The following is a 17,600-nucleotide window of genomic DNA, read 5'->3' on the forward strand; positions in this document are numbered from 1 at the left end:
GTATAGACACTATCAGTAATATTACAAGTAGCGTAGTACCCATCAGTGCTAAGCTGCTTTCTGCACTACTACCATATAGAAAAATCATCTGAACACATACTGACAAATTAACACCTTTGTAAGTTTTATTAAGGGGGTTAATTATCTAAGGTTTTTATACCTTAAATGAACTCTGATTCAGCAGCAAGTTCAAGTTGCGAAACCCAAAAACTCAAATTTATTGTGTTTTTGGCAGAAAAAAAATCAACTTGTTAAAGTTTTCAGCAAGACCCTGCAAATATAACATGACCTTGATGGTGTATATTATTTTCGGATTGGAGCTATTTCCAGGGTTGGGGTATCATAAATGTAAAAAAATATATATTTTTTTTAAACCAAAAATGTGATTTGTGACCAAAAAAATAACCTTGAAAACACAACCTTAATAAACAACTCCCTAAATGTACCAATATAATAAAACGTTTTTGACTGTCATGGAATTTTTTATAAAATACAAAACCAGAAGGATTTATTATATTTTGATCTTTCTTAAATCAGCATCATAATCTTTCAGGCTTTAAAGAGAACCTGTTACCCAGACATAAAAAGCCATATAATAAAAGCTCTTTGAAAATCAAACATGAAATTAAAACGTATATACCTGTTATAAATATATTTAAAAATCCGAGCTGTCAATTATATATTGCCTGACCCGTCTCTATGGGGGTTATTTACTAAAATCAGAATTTATCTCATAATTAAAATAAAAAAGTTTGACCAAACTCCCATGTCCCATTTTGCCTTATTTATTAATAAAATAACTTGAATAAAGCAGATCGGGAAAAAAGCGAAACCCCAAATTTATTGGATTATCTGGCTAAACCCAGCGCAAACCACAATTTCTTCAAATTGGGATAGGCCATCTCCCATTTACTTACTTGACCTCGATAGGTCTGAGATGGCTAATTTTTGGATTCTGGCTTTTTGCAGCATCTGGGTATAATAAAAAATTTAGTTTTTGCTCCAAAAATCCCAACCAGATACATTTGAGTTTAGTAAATAACCCCCTATGTTACTTGTCTTTGATTCCCTAACCCAATGAGCAGGAGCAGTCCACTTATAAGTTCAAAGACCAACAAAAAGACATTTTAAATGAAAAAAGTTTCAGTGCAGTTTTTCCTAAAGATTATCCCAGAGATTTCATTGATTCATTTATAAAGAGAATTATTTTCCATCTTATATTTGAGTAAAAAATGCACAAGTAATGACAGTTTTTTGCATTCTACAACAATTCTTACTGTAAAGTATGGAATGGTTTGTTCTGCTACCATTGTTCTAGGCTCTGTTTTAATGCAGCAGTTTTGCTTCATTTATGTAGGAGAAAGGAATAGTGTCTGTTTGTCTGTGTGTGAGGGGTGGGGGACCATATAACAGAGAAAGGAGGTAGGTGTTGCAATAATGCGTGGGCTCTAGGAGACAGTGGCTGGCAGCAGTGAGGATTACTGAATCAAAATCGTACTGTATTTTACTTTACGACGGCAAAATAGCTGTTTGTGAAGGAGTATTAAACAGGAACTGTGCAGGTATTTATGTAATTTTACTCTGTTCTTGCTTTTTATTACTATTGTATTTTGTCTGTATTAAGCAGATCTTAATATAACATATGTTAATAGTGTTATTCTGCAAGCTAATTGTCCTCAGATCAGATGTATCTCAGTGGCTCATATTCAATTATTTCCTTTGAGCAATACTATAGAAAAATTCGGGTTGATTCATATTAATTCATTTGAGTGTACTACAGAAAACACTTTAAGATGTGCACTGCAGTAGATTCTAGAAAACTGGCAGGAGCATTAAAGAAAAATCAAATAAAACAAATATGTACATAATAAAGGGCCAGTTTCAATACACAGACAAAATCCTATAAATATCGATTTCCATTTGTTAGTCATTCAGTGCAGCAGTTCTGTATATTTTTTTCTGTTATACCTACACCTTTTGTTTTCTTTAGTAATTTCATATTTTAGTAACCTGCCCTCACTCCCACTTTTTTTTGGGATTATAGATATGCCTAGAATTCAAATGAGATTACATTTAAAAATAAAGCTACAATCTAAATAGTAAATGTACATTTATTTGCAGAGATTATGCTTCAGTTTTGGAAAATAACAATTTGTTGGATAGCCCACTGAAACCCTAAAGAATTCTGTGAAATTTGTGTTATTCACCTAAAAAAAAGTTGTATTAATTTTCAGTAGTAAAGGCACTTTAGTGAAAAAACTAATTAAGCCAATATCATATTAATTATGCTTACTGTTATCTGTATGAAATTATATTTTGGCATACATTGTGGCATATTTTACTCAGTCTGAAAATATTTTCTGTAGCCAATTTATCTCTGTTTTATTTTGCTTATAAGTTTGAAAATGTGTTGATTTCTCAAACCACTGCTGTGGTCTTGCTTGAATGCAATCTGCTTATTTTCAATCCATTATGGGTGAAAGAAATACACATATTAGACAATGTTTTGTGTTACATATTGTTAACATCGTCTTACAGTTTATTTGCAGTGTAAAATATATAAATACTTCACGGTATCCTATACCATGGAGTTTTTTTTAACTCAATGTGAAAGCATATTCACCTTTATCACGTCTATTGTTCTGAACATTTAAGAACATTTTCATTTTTTTTTTTAACAAATTAGCATATTTATCAAAGCTTTTACTGCTTTGATATAAATGTCAGTTTGTTAGAGTATGAGCAGTTGAATTTCATTCTGTGCTATGGGCTGTTCAGTTTAACATGCCTGGCTAGGGCTAAGACACGTGTCGATTCATCACCGTGACTGGCCGCAAATATTTTTTAAAACCTGATTGCACCTACTAATCACTACGACTTGGCGGCAGTGCACAAACATGCAATCCGCCGTCAGCCACCAGGATAAATCTCAGGAGGTTTGTGGTATGGAGATTTGTCACTGCAACTAGTTTTAAAAGTTACAGCAACGTATCACACGTGTGTCTTGACCCCTTTTTAGTTGTAGTTGCTGACCCAGCCTCTCTAGCCTGCGTGTGTGGGACAAACCAAGTGTTTGCCGAATCAGTATCAAGCCAAAGATCAGCCAGATCTCTGTTGGGCAGGTTTAAATAAAATGCCACTGTGTTCTAATATGATCCAATCCAAAACATGTCTTGGGCCCATTTGTGCCATTTCTTGAATGTGAGAAATGTCATCAAGGGGCCTGAAAAACGTAACTTTTTAATAGTCTGTATTGATTTTATTTTATACTGCATGAACAGTGCTTTCCCCATTTATGCAATTCAATACAATTTTAAACCAAAATTGTACACTTTCAGTTTCCACTAAAGTAAAAATGTTTTTTCCTCTTTTTGTCTTTGGTAGATATTGTTGAAGCTGGTTCCAGAGCTTGCTTGGACATAGTTAAAGGTGTCAAAAGAAAAAAAATTGTGACAGAAAATCATCTGAAGAAAATACCAAAGTCGCCATTGAGGAATGCTGGTAAAGAGAAGCAGAAACCTGAAATAGAGGCATTTCTTTCTCCTAGTTGTGATCATTCAGCATCTGGTGGCTGCAAAGATAAGCATTGTTTACTTGACCAGCTCCGTAAGCAAGACATCAAAGAAAGCAAAGTTGGGGCGCTGACTGTGAAGCCTTTGAAACCAGCGGCATTGATGCAGGCTAAAAAGCTTTCTGTTCCTCCAGACTTATGCAATGGGAGAAGAGAAGACAATGATATGGATAGCAAACAGACCTTATCAAGGCAAAATATTTCTTCCAGCTTAAGCAACACAAAAAGTGCAAATATAAATTTAGAGAATAAGAATAATCCGTGTTCATCTGCAAATTCTGCTTTTGATGTATTACTGAGAGCTATGGAGCCAGAACTCAGCAATTTAAATCAGTCATGGCCTCCTTGTGGTACACGAACTGAGAAACAAGGCCATAAGGTGGCACCTGAAACTACTGCTTTAAATCCATCTGTTTCACAAAGTGAATTTAGTGCAAGATATATCTATTATCATCAAGGTGATCAGAGCAGCCAGACAAGCCAGTCAGTTAAGGGTTCTACTAAAATACATGAAAAATGCAATGCTGACACTGGGCTACAAAATATGCACTCTTCTGGTTTTTCTAGCTCTGTGGAACCTACCAAAAATCAACAAGTTTACCATGTAGCATTAAACTCTTCAATAGCAGACCCATCGTCTTCTTTAACTCAGGTCCTTTCTCTGCAGGGGGATTCCTCTTCCCCAGCTAATAACTCAAAAGTATCTGTTAACTCCCCTTATAGTTTAGCTCAAGTAGCTTCACTTATAAGTGGAGAACAAGTGTGCAATATTGTGTTAAAAGATCAAAAGCCTAAAAAACAAGGCAAATACATATGTGAATATTGTAGCAGGGCTTGTGCAAAACCAAGTGTTCTCCTAAAACACATTCGCTCTCATACTGGGGAACGCCCCTACCCTTGTGTGACTTGTGGATTTTCATTTAAAACAAAAAGTAACCTTTACAAACACAAAAAATCTCATGCGCATGCAATTAAACTAGGACTTGGCCTGCGGACTGATTCCAGTGGGGTGCTACTTTCTCATGATTCAGAAAAAGCACTTTGTATTCATTCAGATGTAGATGAAAGCGGGGAAAGTGATGATGAGTATATCTCTGAAGAAAGGCAAGAGGACCAAAATGTTCCAGAAAGTGTGTTTAGTAAAAGGCCAGACGATTCTGAAAGGGTGCCACAAAAAGAAAGCAAAATAAACTTAAATAGCCAAGTACCAGTATCACAAAATAACTCTCTGCGAGGAAAATGTGTAGAAGCAAGATTGACTGAATTACCTAAAGTTGTTGTTTACCCAGTAAGTACTTCTCCATTAAGGGCAGATAGCCCCAAAGTGTTAGAGTCTGTCAATGAACATCTTGTAGCACAAATTCCAGAACTAAATACCCAAAAGAAGACTCAGCACGTGTTGCCAGTTTGTTCTTTAAGTGAAATGGAACAGTCATCCTATAAGAATTGTGAACTTCCTGAGATTGACGAAACACAACAAGTATATACTGCAACGTCTCATGCACAGCTACAGCGACAGCAAGCTACAGACTATTCCCAAGAACAACCTAAATGTCTTTTAAGCCCTAGAAGCTTAGGAAGTACAGACTCTGGTTATTTTTCGCGTTCAGAGAGTGTAGATCAAGCAATGAGTCCACCAACTCCTTTCCTAAAACTTCTACCCTCATCTGAAAAAGACTTTTCTAAGAATCTGAGCTCAGTTACACAGATGAATGCCTCAGTAATACCTTTTGTACAACAAATATATGTTGACAAACCAACAATTATTACAGGTGCAATGAGACCTCCCTTGGGAACCAAAACATTAGAGGAACGTATTTCCAAATTAATATCAGACAATGAAGCTGTAGTGGATGACAAACAGTTAGACAGTGTCAAACCAAGACGAACCTCTCTTTCCAGAAGAGGCAGTATAGACTCGCCAAAGTCCTACATATTTAAAGATTCCTTTCAGTTTGATTTAAAACCTGTTGGTAGGCGCACTAGCTCAAGTTCAGACATACCAAAGTCCCCATTCACCCCAACTGATAAGTCAAAGCAAGTTTTTTTTCTTTCTGTTCCTTCTCAGTTTACTTCAATGGATTGTTTACCAATAACCAGGAGTAATTCAATGCCCACAACAGGTTATTCAGCAGTTCCACCAGTTATGCCATCTTCTCATCCTCTTCGAGGAAGTCACTCATTTGATGAAAAAATAAGTTCCCTTTGTGATGATGTATTTGTATCAGGACCTTCCATTCCTCAGCATGTTGCTCATCCTCGCACACTGGTAAGACAGGCTGCTGTTGAAGACTCCACCGCTACAGAACATTTTGGTCTCGGACCAGCAATATCAGTGGATGAAAATTATCCTGGAAGTAAAATATCATCAGAGGTTTTGCTTCCAAGAAGTAAATCTTTTGTACAGGGATCCAGTGTGGATAGGATTAAAAAAGCACATCATGGCAGGGGAACAATGTTTGAATGTGAAACTTGTAGAAATAGATACAGAAAATTAGAAAATTTTGAAAATCATAAAAAATTCTACTGTTCGGAATTACATGGACCAAAGAGTAAGACAGTGGGTCGGGAACCAGAGCACAGCACATCTATGAACATTTCTCAGCCTCAAATTTTTCACTATAGAGTTGCTGCTTCTACTGGGACATTAGAACAGCCATTACTGATAAGAAAAAGGAGGAAGATGAAAAGTGTAGGTGATGATGACGAATCTCAGCAAAGTGATTCTATCACTGCTCCGGAAAATATGGAAGTTCTGAAGAATACAAGAAGTGCAAATAATTCATCCACGATCACAATTTTGGGATCACAGTCATGCTCTGTTTCAACTGTGAGTCCTCAAATACATTTGGTAGCAAGGAATTCAGACTCTAACAGTGAAATCAAACTTTCTACATTAGAAAAAAATAAAAATATTGTTTCCCAAGAAAGAGTAGAAGTGAAATGTCAAGGAACAGGAATATCTGTTATTCAGCACACAAACTCATTGAGTAAACCCAGTTCTTTTGAAAAAATAGACTCAGTTGAAAGAAATTCACCTGCCCCATTAGATGAACCACAGAAAAGTTCACCTCTTTCCATGAATGCAGCTGTTGGCAGTCATGAAGAAACAATTGCTTGCACTCGACAGAACTCCCCTACTAGGTCCATTGATATTCCCCGGTCTGAGGTTCATGATAGCCATCGAGGTGTTTCTACAGAAAAAACAGTATTAGTTACACAATCCCGTCTAGTACGTCAATATAATATTCAGGTTCCAGAAATTTTGGTTACCGAAGAACCAGATAAAGATCCAGAAATCCAAACAAATGACCAAGAAACACATGAAAAATTTAGCTGGCCTCAGCGCAGTGGCAGTCTTTCTAATTTACCAACAGAAAAACTTCCTCCAAAAAAGAAACGAATCCGGTTAGCTGATCTAGAACAGTCATCTGCTGAATCAAGCTTTGATTCTACTATCTCAAGGAGCTTGAGTCGAGAGAGCAGCTTATCTCGTGCATCAAGTTTTTCAGCTTCTTTTGACAAAGAGGAACCTTTGAAATCAGATAGTTTCACAAAAACTGATGGGGTGACCAAATCATCTGAGTTTCTTACAATACCAACCAGCCTAAATACCTTTGGTGTCCCAAGGGAAATGAGACGTTCTGCATCAGAGCAGATAAACTGCACACAACCATCTATGGAAGTTATTGAGTACAGAAGTAAGTCTTTTGATTGTGGAAGTATGTCTCGGTCAAGATCTATGTCACCAACTAATTCAGTAACGTCTAAATTTCAGTCAAGTATGTTAAGTAGTTCCCATGTGCCTCTGTTAGAAAGGAGGAGAGGCCCTTTAGTAAAACAGATATCTTTAAATATTGGTCAGGAAAGCCCAGTTTCTACAGTTAAATCAAAAAATCTCAATCTTCAACCTGAAAAAGGCATTTTATCTCAAGTGCATGCAGCAGAGCCAAGCTTGACTGCAAAGCTTTCATGTGCCCCACCTATTCAGCATTCATTATGCTCTAGCTCACTTAATAGCTCTCACACATTATTACTAAATCAGGATTTTATTTCTTGTGTACAAAGTAGTTCAGAAGGAGAAAAAGAAATAAATGTGCTTTCAAAGGAGACCGAGAGCAAACTGTTCTATGCTCCAAAATATCAACTAAAGATCCAAAAAACACAAGAAAGCAAACTTTCTACATCCAAATATAACATTAGAACTGCTTCTGACAATATTTATGAAGTTCATAGTAGTGTATGTTGGAGTACAATATCTGATATTAAAGATGCTGTATCTAATGTTTGCACACTTCAACAAACTAAAAGTTGCGGTAAAATTCTAAAAACAATGCCAGTGGTTGTGCCAGTTCATAACTATTCTAATTCTTCATATTGTGGATATTCTGAATTACTGCCAGAGATTTTAGTGACCCAGGATAAGGGGCACAAAATGACTTCTGAAGCAAATTCCGTGCCTGTGCCAAATCCTAAAGACTGCGTCATAATGCCAAAATGTCCGGATTCAGTGGAACTCAGTGGACCTCTTACAGTTGCACACAAAACTTGCACTTATGAAAACAGTGTTCAGGAATCCGCTCGATCAGTAGTGCCAGTTTCTGGTCTTCTTACTCAACAAGAGACCTCTGCCTCTAGCAAGAGAATGCTCTCACCAGCAAATAGTTTAGATATTGCCATGGAAAAACACCAAAAACGTGTTAAAGATGAAAGTGGGGCAGCGTTTAATTCAAGTAATCAAATGAATTTGACTATGAAAATTGGTGAGTCTGTTAAGCAAAGGAAACCAATGCTTGTGAGACAGCTTTGCACAACTGATCCAGGTGAAAGTTTAGATCAGGAACCTGCTCCTGCACCTGAAAATAACAAGAAGTTAAATAGCTGCTTGGATATACAGTTAAGTCGCTTGAATTCTGCTGGAAAATCTATAAATATATTTGACAAATCAGAAGAGGTTGTAGAAGCTGAAAAAAACAAATTGATAGAGTCATCATGCTCTGCAGTTAGTTTGCCAGAATATTCTACAGTAAATACTCAGGCGGGTGCACTGAACTCTCTATATACTAGTCAAGAGAGGAGATCACCTCTTGCTACAAAGACAGTTCATATTCAAGGCCAAGTAAAACTAGGTGCAGCAATATCAGTAGTTAACGCAGGAGACATGCACAGACTTTCATTTCCAAGCCTCAAGACCTCAACAAGTTTTACCTGGTGTTATCTTTTAAAACGGAAACCAATACACCTTCCTCAGAATGACCAAAAGATTTCTGCCTATGCTTCTTGGAGCATCAGTTTGAACAATCCCAATCCTATGGGTTTACCTACCAAAGTGGCACTTTCACTTCTGAATTCTAAACAGAAGTCTGAAAAATTCACCTTTACTTTAGTGAAAACCTCTCATCCAAAGCAGGATATTCTTGTGTATTCAAGCAAATGGAAATATAGTACAAAAAAGGTAAGGTTAATTAAATGTGTGTCCATATTGTATTAACATCCAAATTGCTTAAAGTTGTGTGTGCTTCAATCAGTTCAACTTGTGAGTTGGGTTAATTAGACATAGTAGAAACAACACTGTTGCAGCACCTCTTTGTTGCAAAAGTGAAAAGTTTACTTTATTTGGTCAGAAAATATATTGGGTAACAGCCTGGCTTGAGAAAGGGGAACTATCGCAAAAATGAAAATTTAGACTTTATCATACTGAAATAAGAAACTTCGTGAATACAATCAATTAAAAATTCTGTATTGTTTCTAAAATAATAAATGTAATTTTCACTATCCCTCTCTCAGCATCTGTTTTTCTTCATTCCGTCTTCATGCAGGAGTTGGGTGTCAGATTTTCATTGACAGTTAAATCCAATACCTATTATAGGGGGAGCTTCCTTTCCTAGCAGATGTATTAGTGCTAACTCAAATAACTGATTCCACAAACAAACTGTTAAAATATTAAAATAACTGACTTTGGCACAAATACTGTAAGTAGAGACAGGATTTCTGGTGATTTTAATAGAGTGAGCTCTAATAAATCTTCTAGGCCAGGGCTGTCCAACTGGACAGCGACCCCCTTCTGTGGCCCTCCACATGCTGTGTCTACTTACCATATGTAAGATTTAAAAGGTATCTCTGCAGAGATTTACTGGCCCCTACATTGTTTTAAACCTCAAATTCAGACTGATCACCTGTATTGTTCACACCTGTGATCCTCCTGCATTGTTCACACTTGTGACACCTCTATTTGTTATATCCTAAAGCCCTGTGCTGTTCACACCTGAGACCCAGACTGAAACTGCCCACATTGTTCACCTGTTCACACCTTATTCAAAATGCTAATGGGCCACCAGCACTGTGTCACTGTATCTAGTACATATTAGAATGATAGCTTTCCCTGTCTCCTGCTCTGTTCTGCCTTCCCTCCCTGTGTGTGCCATTCTCTGCTTGCCCAGTGCTGTTTATGTGTGCCATTCTCTGATTGCCCAGTGCTGCTTGTGTGTGTCATTCTCTGCTTGCCCAGTGCTGCCTGTGTGTGCCATTCTCTGCTTGCCCAGTGCTGCTTGAGTGTGCCATTCTCTGCTTGTCCAGTGCTGCTTGTGTGGGCCATTCTCTGCTTGCCCAGTGCTGTTTGTGTGTGCCATTCTCTGCTTGCCCAGTGCTGCTTGAGTGTGCCATTCTCTGCTTGCCCAGTGCTGTTTGTGTGTGCCATTCTCTGCTTGCCCAGTGCTGCTTGAGTGTGCCATTCTCTGCTTGCCCAGTGCTGCTTGAGTGTGCCATTCTCTGCTTGTCTCGTGCTGCTTGAGTGTGCCATTCTCTGTTTGCCCAGTGCTGCTTGTGTGTGTGCCATTCTCCGCTTGCCCAGTGCTGCTTATGTGTGCCATTCTCTGCTTGCCCTACGCTACCTGTGGGATGTAAGCCTGTTAGGGGTTTTTTTTCTGGGGGTTTGTTAGCATTTGGAAATTGTTGTTAAGGGCCCCTAAGGTGTTTAATCATGTGTTGGGGGGAGGGTTGTTGTATTATCCACAGGGGATGATGAGTCATATGGATTTAAGGGTATGTTTTAACATGACTTCAATTTTTCACATGATGAGGGATTTTCCTGCAGTGAGTACCAAACATTTGGTTTTTTGGTGTGCTACCACCGTTAATGTGGATATGATCTTAAAAGTTCTTGTGTTAACATGGGTGTGGTTTACAGTGGGTGTGGTTTAAAAGGTGGAGTGGCCAACACTGACTTCTATTATCGGCCCTCCACCACATAGGTCAGTAACATTTTGGCCCTCGATACCACAGAAGTTGGACAGCACTGTTCTAGGCAAAAGATCCCCCCTAAAAGATATATTGGATTTAAATGTCATTCAAAATCAGACTCCCAACTCCTGCATGAAGAGAGAATGAAGAGAAACAGATCCTGAGAGGGGGGAGTGAAAAGTAACTTTAAAGGTTTAGCATTTTTAATTGATTATATTTAGAAAACATGAAGCTTATATTATTTTTTTGGGATAGATCCCCTTTATGTTTTCATTGTGAATGTATAGTTTTGTTCCATTTGCCAGTTTTAAGGCAGAGGGCTGCAGTTTCAGTCTTTAGCTTACTGCAGCCTTGTGCGTATAAAGTTCTTCTTTATCTCTGAGCTTGTCTACCTCATGATCTACAGAGCTGTCTAGTTTTTTCCCCTTTCCATAAGTGGCATCTTATATATGCCTAGCTTCATTAGCCTGGGTAAAGTTTATCAGACAAAAATAAATAATTCGTATTTCTAATAAGGTGTTTTGCACTGTTTTGGTTAGCAATGTCCCCACTGATCACATTTCACAATGGCTCATGGTTTGTGGTTTTAGACAAAAAAGAGATATTCGAGAGAAAGGTATTTAGTTATATAGCACCATAAGAGCACTTCTCAGGTTGAGTGAGGCAGATTGGTGAGTAAGGAAACTGAAACTAGTACCTTGGTGGCTGCCAGCAATGCTACATAGCTTTACACTTTGGGGCTACTGGGTATAAAGGAAATTGAAGGAAGCAGGTGTCAAGTGGATAGGCAGTGGGACAGGAGGCTGGTGTTATAGGGCTAAAAGTAAAATCTTTTGGATTTAATTCTTTCATTCGGCTTGGTTTGGGGAGCACTACACACAGGGCAGTTGGGATAGAATGGGCTGCTGTGGCTTGTTAGCATACCTTTCACAACCTGGTCATTATAGTTAAGATAGAGAAATATCACAAGGTACTACAGGAAGCCTTGGGCCATATGTTGCCTTCTACCATTTTTTGTTAATTTATGTTAAATACCAAATAAATGTATGAATCAGGAAAGAGAATGATAATAAAATTCTGATATACTGTATGTAAACCATCCTCATTCCCTTATTCTGTGGAGACCTTCTGATTTGTACATGTTACATGGGGTCATATTTCAACAGATGTTGTAACTTTATTTCATTATTTACCACACACATTTTTAACATTAACTTCCTCCCTATAAAATTAGTCTTGACTAATTGCTGGGCAAAAATGATCTTAACCATTATCCTTACAGTTTCAGTGAAGAGACTGTTATGAATAGAATATAGATTTTTCATATTCCTTCCCTTACTCCTTTCCCTTAAAAAATACAGATTTTCTTAGTAGTTAATGATCATTGAGGTTTTAAATATTTTTGTTGGACAGTTTGTCATATAGCTGTTCTGTATTTCTTTGTGTAAGCATTATTAGCTAGTAACTTTTGTCTTCTGATTAGTTTGTCTGATTTTTCTGTTTGTTATCTCATTACAAGACATCTGAAAGTCAACAACATCACCTTAAAATTTCTGACTCAAGTACTGAACAAGATAAAGAATCCTTTCAAAATAAAAATGAGCCAAGAAGAGTCAAAATATTTGATGGCGGGCAAGTGCATTATTTCATTAATACAGTAGCTATGCATGCTTGTTAGTTAATCTGTTGTTTAAAGTGGTTTCTGAATGTGGAAAAGTCTCAATTGCTAAATGCCTAAAATGTATGCCATGTTTATGTTTTTGGTGAATGGTACATTACTTCAGAATTTGGTAGTTGGAAATCTGTAGTGAACTGTACCATATTTGCTGCTGATCCTGAGTGTATCAACAGAAGTGATTGAACTCTTGCCCAAGTCATTATGGAAGGTTTCTCTTGCTGTTTCTTGTTTATAGAATGAGTTATTAGCTGTTCTTTAAACATACATGATAATTAAATAATGCTTTCACGTACTAATACTTGTCTAGATTCAAATCAAATGAAGAGTATGTGTACATCCGTGGACGAGGAAGAGGGAAGTATATATGTGAAGAATGCGGAATAAGATGTAAGAAGCCCAGCATGCTGAAGAAACACATACGTACACACACTGATGTTCGTCCCTACCACTGCACCTACTGTAATTTCTCTTTCAAGACAAAAGGTATGTTATGAAGTTTTAAACTTCATTCTGGTTTTTAATATTGGCAATAAATATTTGTCAAATAATTTTAAAGAGGTAATTCAAAGCATCATCCAATACACATTAATTGCGCATTTTCACTAGTTATTATCAAGTTATTTGTACATTTAATCGCAGTGGAAAGTAATGTTTGTTTATTCCTTACTGTTGTCTGGTTCTGCCTATCCATTTAATCAGCTGACTTGCAACTTTCAGGAGTCAGGACCAAGACTTCAGAGGATGTAAACAGACATAGACTGCTTTCAATAGCAATTTCAATTTTCACATAAAATCACTGAAACATTTTAATGAATGTTTATTGCTTAGAATTACACATAGATATGATAGAAACTGTGATGGAGGGAGAAATACTGTGGGAACGTGGGGTAGAAGGGAAGACACTTTGTGAACTGGTGGGGAAGTATCTATAAATTCTGACTGGATGACATTTTGATACAACATGAACTAGTGTAGGAAGACATAGGGCATGAGTTAGGGTAGAGAGTAAAATGGGGTGCGAACTGGGGGCAAACAACTAATGATCTATAGATTGATCAAAAACTCATAATGTAGTAATGAGTGAGAGAGTATGAATAAATTGTGGAGGGATATTGAAATTAAATATGAACTTTCCAGAGCTTGATGCAAATCCATAGAATTCATAAATAGTATATTAATGTAGTCTTAATATATGTTCAGAGTTTTTGTACAAATTATGTTTGCAGAATGTAGGTACAATAGGAATGTTCCTTTGTTGTTTAAAGTGGACCTGTCACCCAGACACTAAAATCTGTATAATAAAAGTCCTTTTCAAATTAAACATGAAATCCAATTTCTATTTTTTATTTAAGCATTCATAGCTGTTGTAAGCTCATTTAAAAATCTCAGCTGTCAATTAAATATTGTCTGCCCCTCCTCTATGCTTGTGGCATAGAGGTGGGGCAGACAATTACTTTCACTTTCAATTCAGCACTTCCTACATGTCACTGCTCTCCCCACATTCCCCCAGTTCTCTTTACCATATAATTGTGTAGCCAGGGCATGGGGATGGAAGTCGGGTCCCCCATTCTGGTGCACAAACAAGATTCTCAGATGATACAAGGCTTGTCTTAATAACAGTGTCCACAAAATGGCTGCTGCCTGCTTGTTATAATTATGAATTACCAGACTGAAGGAAACAAGATTCAAATAATTTATATAGTGTAATTAAAGTTCATTTTCCTTGACTAATCTGATAAAATAGGATTTTGAATAATTTTTTTGGGTGACGGGTCCTCTTTAATTAACTTTGTCCCTGCAAGTGCAGATAGGAAACACAGATATATGTTTGATTAACCACGTGATGGTTACACAGAGTAGCGCAAATAGCATTACATAATGCCATTAAGTTGCCCATCACTTTTCTCTGCATTCAAATACTATGGGTCTTTAAGAAAATGTTCATCGGAGTTAAAGGTTTTCTGATGCCCTCGTTTTAGGCAATCTGACAAAGCATATGAAGTCTAAGGCCCACAGCAAAAAGTGTTTGGATATGGGTGTTGCAGTTGGTCCTGTAGATGATCAAGATACAGATGACTCAGGTAAGAAAATGTAATTATCATGTAAAGGGCAGAACAAAGAACCCTTGTCAATACTTACGGACCCCCAAGTGCTAATATTTACTCTCCTTCATTCTTTACTACAAATAAGCGTAATGGTTTAAAGATCTTCAGACCTGAGTGATGTGATGTGGCTTCATAAAATGTTTTTGATACATTTGGTTGATGGTGGATATTTCTGCTATTTCAAAGAGCAATTATAGAACCTGTACTATTTTACTTAGGGGATTTCCACAAGCTTACTTACAGTATTTCTTTTGTAGCACGTGATACTCTCAGCAACCACGTGAGGAAATGCAGCTTAATAATTTTTGGAGTTTCTTTTCCTGTTAGCAGCAACCAAACTTATATTTCTAGTGTAATGGTTTATGCAGAAGTTACAGCATTCTGCGATGATCAGCCTTCCCCAGGGGGAGTTCCTCCGATATAACAAGTGTTGAGAATTTCCTCGTTGCAGTCAATTAAGTGATTTTGCATGTGCGAGTGAGGGCTAAGGGGCAAGATTTTTTGCTTCTTTATGGATAAGCAGGTGTGTGTCCAGTCATAAATAACGAGTCATATAATGTTTTTGCACCTTGAAAACATTCTTGCTTTTGAAACGATTTTTTAAAAGGTGTTATGCATTTTCCTGAGGTATACCAGTTAAAGCAATATACCAGTACTTGCTAGCTGTATACTGTAAATGTATGATTTACCATGACATGCTTTCCAGTACAGGTTGGTACAGGGTAGCAAACTTTGATGCTGAAGTAAGGCAGCACTAGGGATGTATACCCCTTGAGGAATAATTGACACATTTTATTAATAAATTCATGCATTGGAAGGCTGCTGGATATTCCACAATGACCCATAGGGAAAGAAATGATGATGTCACACCCTCAGGTATTCATTCCATCAGGGAGGTCATTAAATCATATATAATACATACATGTACATTTTTATGATCATTTTGGCAGGAAAATCAAAGGAGTCCAACTTAAAGGAAAACTATACCCCCAAAATGAATACTTAAGCAACAGATAGTTTATATCAAATTGAATGACATATTAAAGAATCTTACCAAACTGGAATATATATTTACATAAATATTGCCCTTTTACATCTCTTGCCTTGAACCACCATTTCGTGACTCTATCTGTGCTGCCTCAGAGATCACCTGACCAGAAATACTACAACACTAACTGTAACAGGAAGAAGTGAGGAAGCAAAAGGCAGAACTCTGTCTGTTAATTGGCTCATGTGACCTTACATGTGGTTTGTATGTGTGCACAGTGAATCGTACGATCCCAGGGGGCGGCCCTTATTTTTTAAAATGGCAATTTTCTATTTATGATCACCCAATGGCACATACTACTAAAAAAGTATATTATTATGATAATAGTTCATTTACATGAAGCAGGGTTTTACACATGAGCTGTTTTACTCAGTATCTTTTAATAGAGACCTACTTTGTTTGGGGGGTATAGTTTTCCTTTAAACAGTGCAGGAAAAGAGAGTGTCTGTACCTTCCTATATACATGTGTTCTGAAATGTGGTTGATCGCCACAGAATTAATATTAAATGTCTATTAATATTCCTATGCCAATACTTCCAGTGTTAATGTATCTTATACAGAATACAGCCCTTGTCTTAAACCATATGATCTAACCTTTATAGGAGCTTACTTTCACCCGACTCTGCTCTCATGAGTGCTCACATGGATATATTTATATAGGGTATCTGCTTAACAAACCAACTGTAGAGCAGTGTCAAGTCAAGTCAATTGTAATTTCAGCCTCATACAGTAAATACAGTTTGCAAGAAAATCAAGTTTTATGCCTTGTTAGTTATGCTCGCCCAATCTACAGTAAAGCAGTGTATATACAGTACCATGTGTGGCTCACCATGCACTGTGCATGTGTTAACATTTTTCCAAACACGTAGTAGGATGAGTGGGTCATTCTAGAAGATCAAGTTGCATGTGACTGATCCCACTACTGTCCATTGTAAGGGAAGCCTCAGGTCTGGAACTACAGTGCTACAAACAGATTTAATGATTTTTCTTCCCCCTGATCCATGTTTTTATTTAAGTGAAAGGAATCATAAGACTCTTTTCGGTACACAGGTATGTGACTTGTTATGCTGAAAGCTCAGAACCTGAGATAACCGATCTTTCTGTAATTTGGATCTTTATACCTTAAGTCTACTAGAAATCATATAAACATTAAATAAGCCCAATAGGCTGGTTTTGTTTCCAATAAGGATTAATTATTAGTTTGGATAAAGTACAAGGTACTGTTTTATCATTAAAGAGACAAAGGAAATGATTTTTAAAAAATTTGGATTATATGGCTAAAATGGAGTCTATGGGAGGCGGCCTTTCCGTAATGCGGAGCTTTCTGTATAAGGAATCCCATACTTGTACCCCTAGAATAGGGTTTGTACAGGTCATACGTTATGTGAATCTATGGTTTATCGTCCATTATGCAGTGGGATTATGTGTGCACAGTTATATAAATATCTACCTTGCATGAACCAAACATGGAGTAGCTTCAGTTTCCCCTGTTTAACAAAAGATATAACAAAAAACATTAATTTACCATGATTTGGTGCAAGACTTTTTTTTACTGAACTTCGAGAGATTGTCAGGCTGGTGCATTTTTTTTTGTTTTTAGAAAAAGAGCACTTGTGGGGAAACAAATGTAGTGATTTCATTTATTAGGCAGGTGCCTAATATTTGGAATGAAAAAATTAACTTTCCTTGTCTTTTAGTATTCTCCTGTTTATAAAAAATACTATAGTTTATAAATAAAAATGCTTTTTCAATATAAAATGTAGGTTTTATCAACACACACATTTTGATAAATTTGTTAAACTTTTTTGACTGTGGAACTGCTAGGATTTCTTTAGGATTGCCTGGTTCAATATTTCATTAACTGGTCCCTTTGTCTGTTTTTTCCTCCCTGTTCAAACAGCAGGAGAATTTCATGGCAGTATCTGCCCACTGCCGGCTGCAATGTGTACAGCAGTCTGA

The 17,600-nt window shown here is 37.0% G+C and overlaps 1 protein-coding gene across 3 annotated transcripts in view; it reads left to right on the plus strand.

Moving 5' to 3' along the window:
- The window catches only part of hivep1.L (HIVEP zinc finger 1 L homeolog), a 146,978-nt gene that overhangs the window by 106,481 nt on the left and 22,897 nt on the right, over positions 1-17,600 (plus strand). For all 3 annotated transcript variants that reach the window (XM_041566296.1, XM_018267795.2, XM_041566295.1), the window contains exons 4-7: positions 3,385-9,026; positions 12,330-12,442; positions 12,796-12,971; positions 14,468-14,569. In XM_041566296.1, the coding sequence (XP_041422230.1) occupies positions 3,385-9,026; positions 12,330-12,442; positions 12,796-12,971; positions 14,468-14,569 (6,033 nt within the window). The remainder of the gene's footprint in view (positions 1-3,384; positions 9,027-12,329; positions 12,443-12,795; positions 12,972-14,467; positions 14,570-17,600) is intronic.

This window comes from Xenopus laevis, chromosome 6L, assembly GCF_017654675.1.
Source record: "Xenopus laevis strain J_2021 chromosome 6L, Xenopus_laevis_v10.1, whole genome shotgun sequence".
NCBI classification, from domain to species: Eukaryota; Metazoa; Chordata; class Amphibia; order Anura; family Pipidae; genus Xenopus; species Xenopus laevis.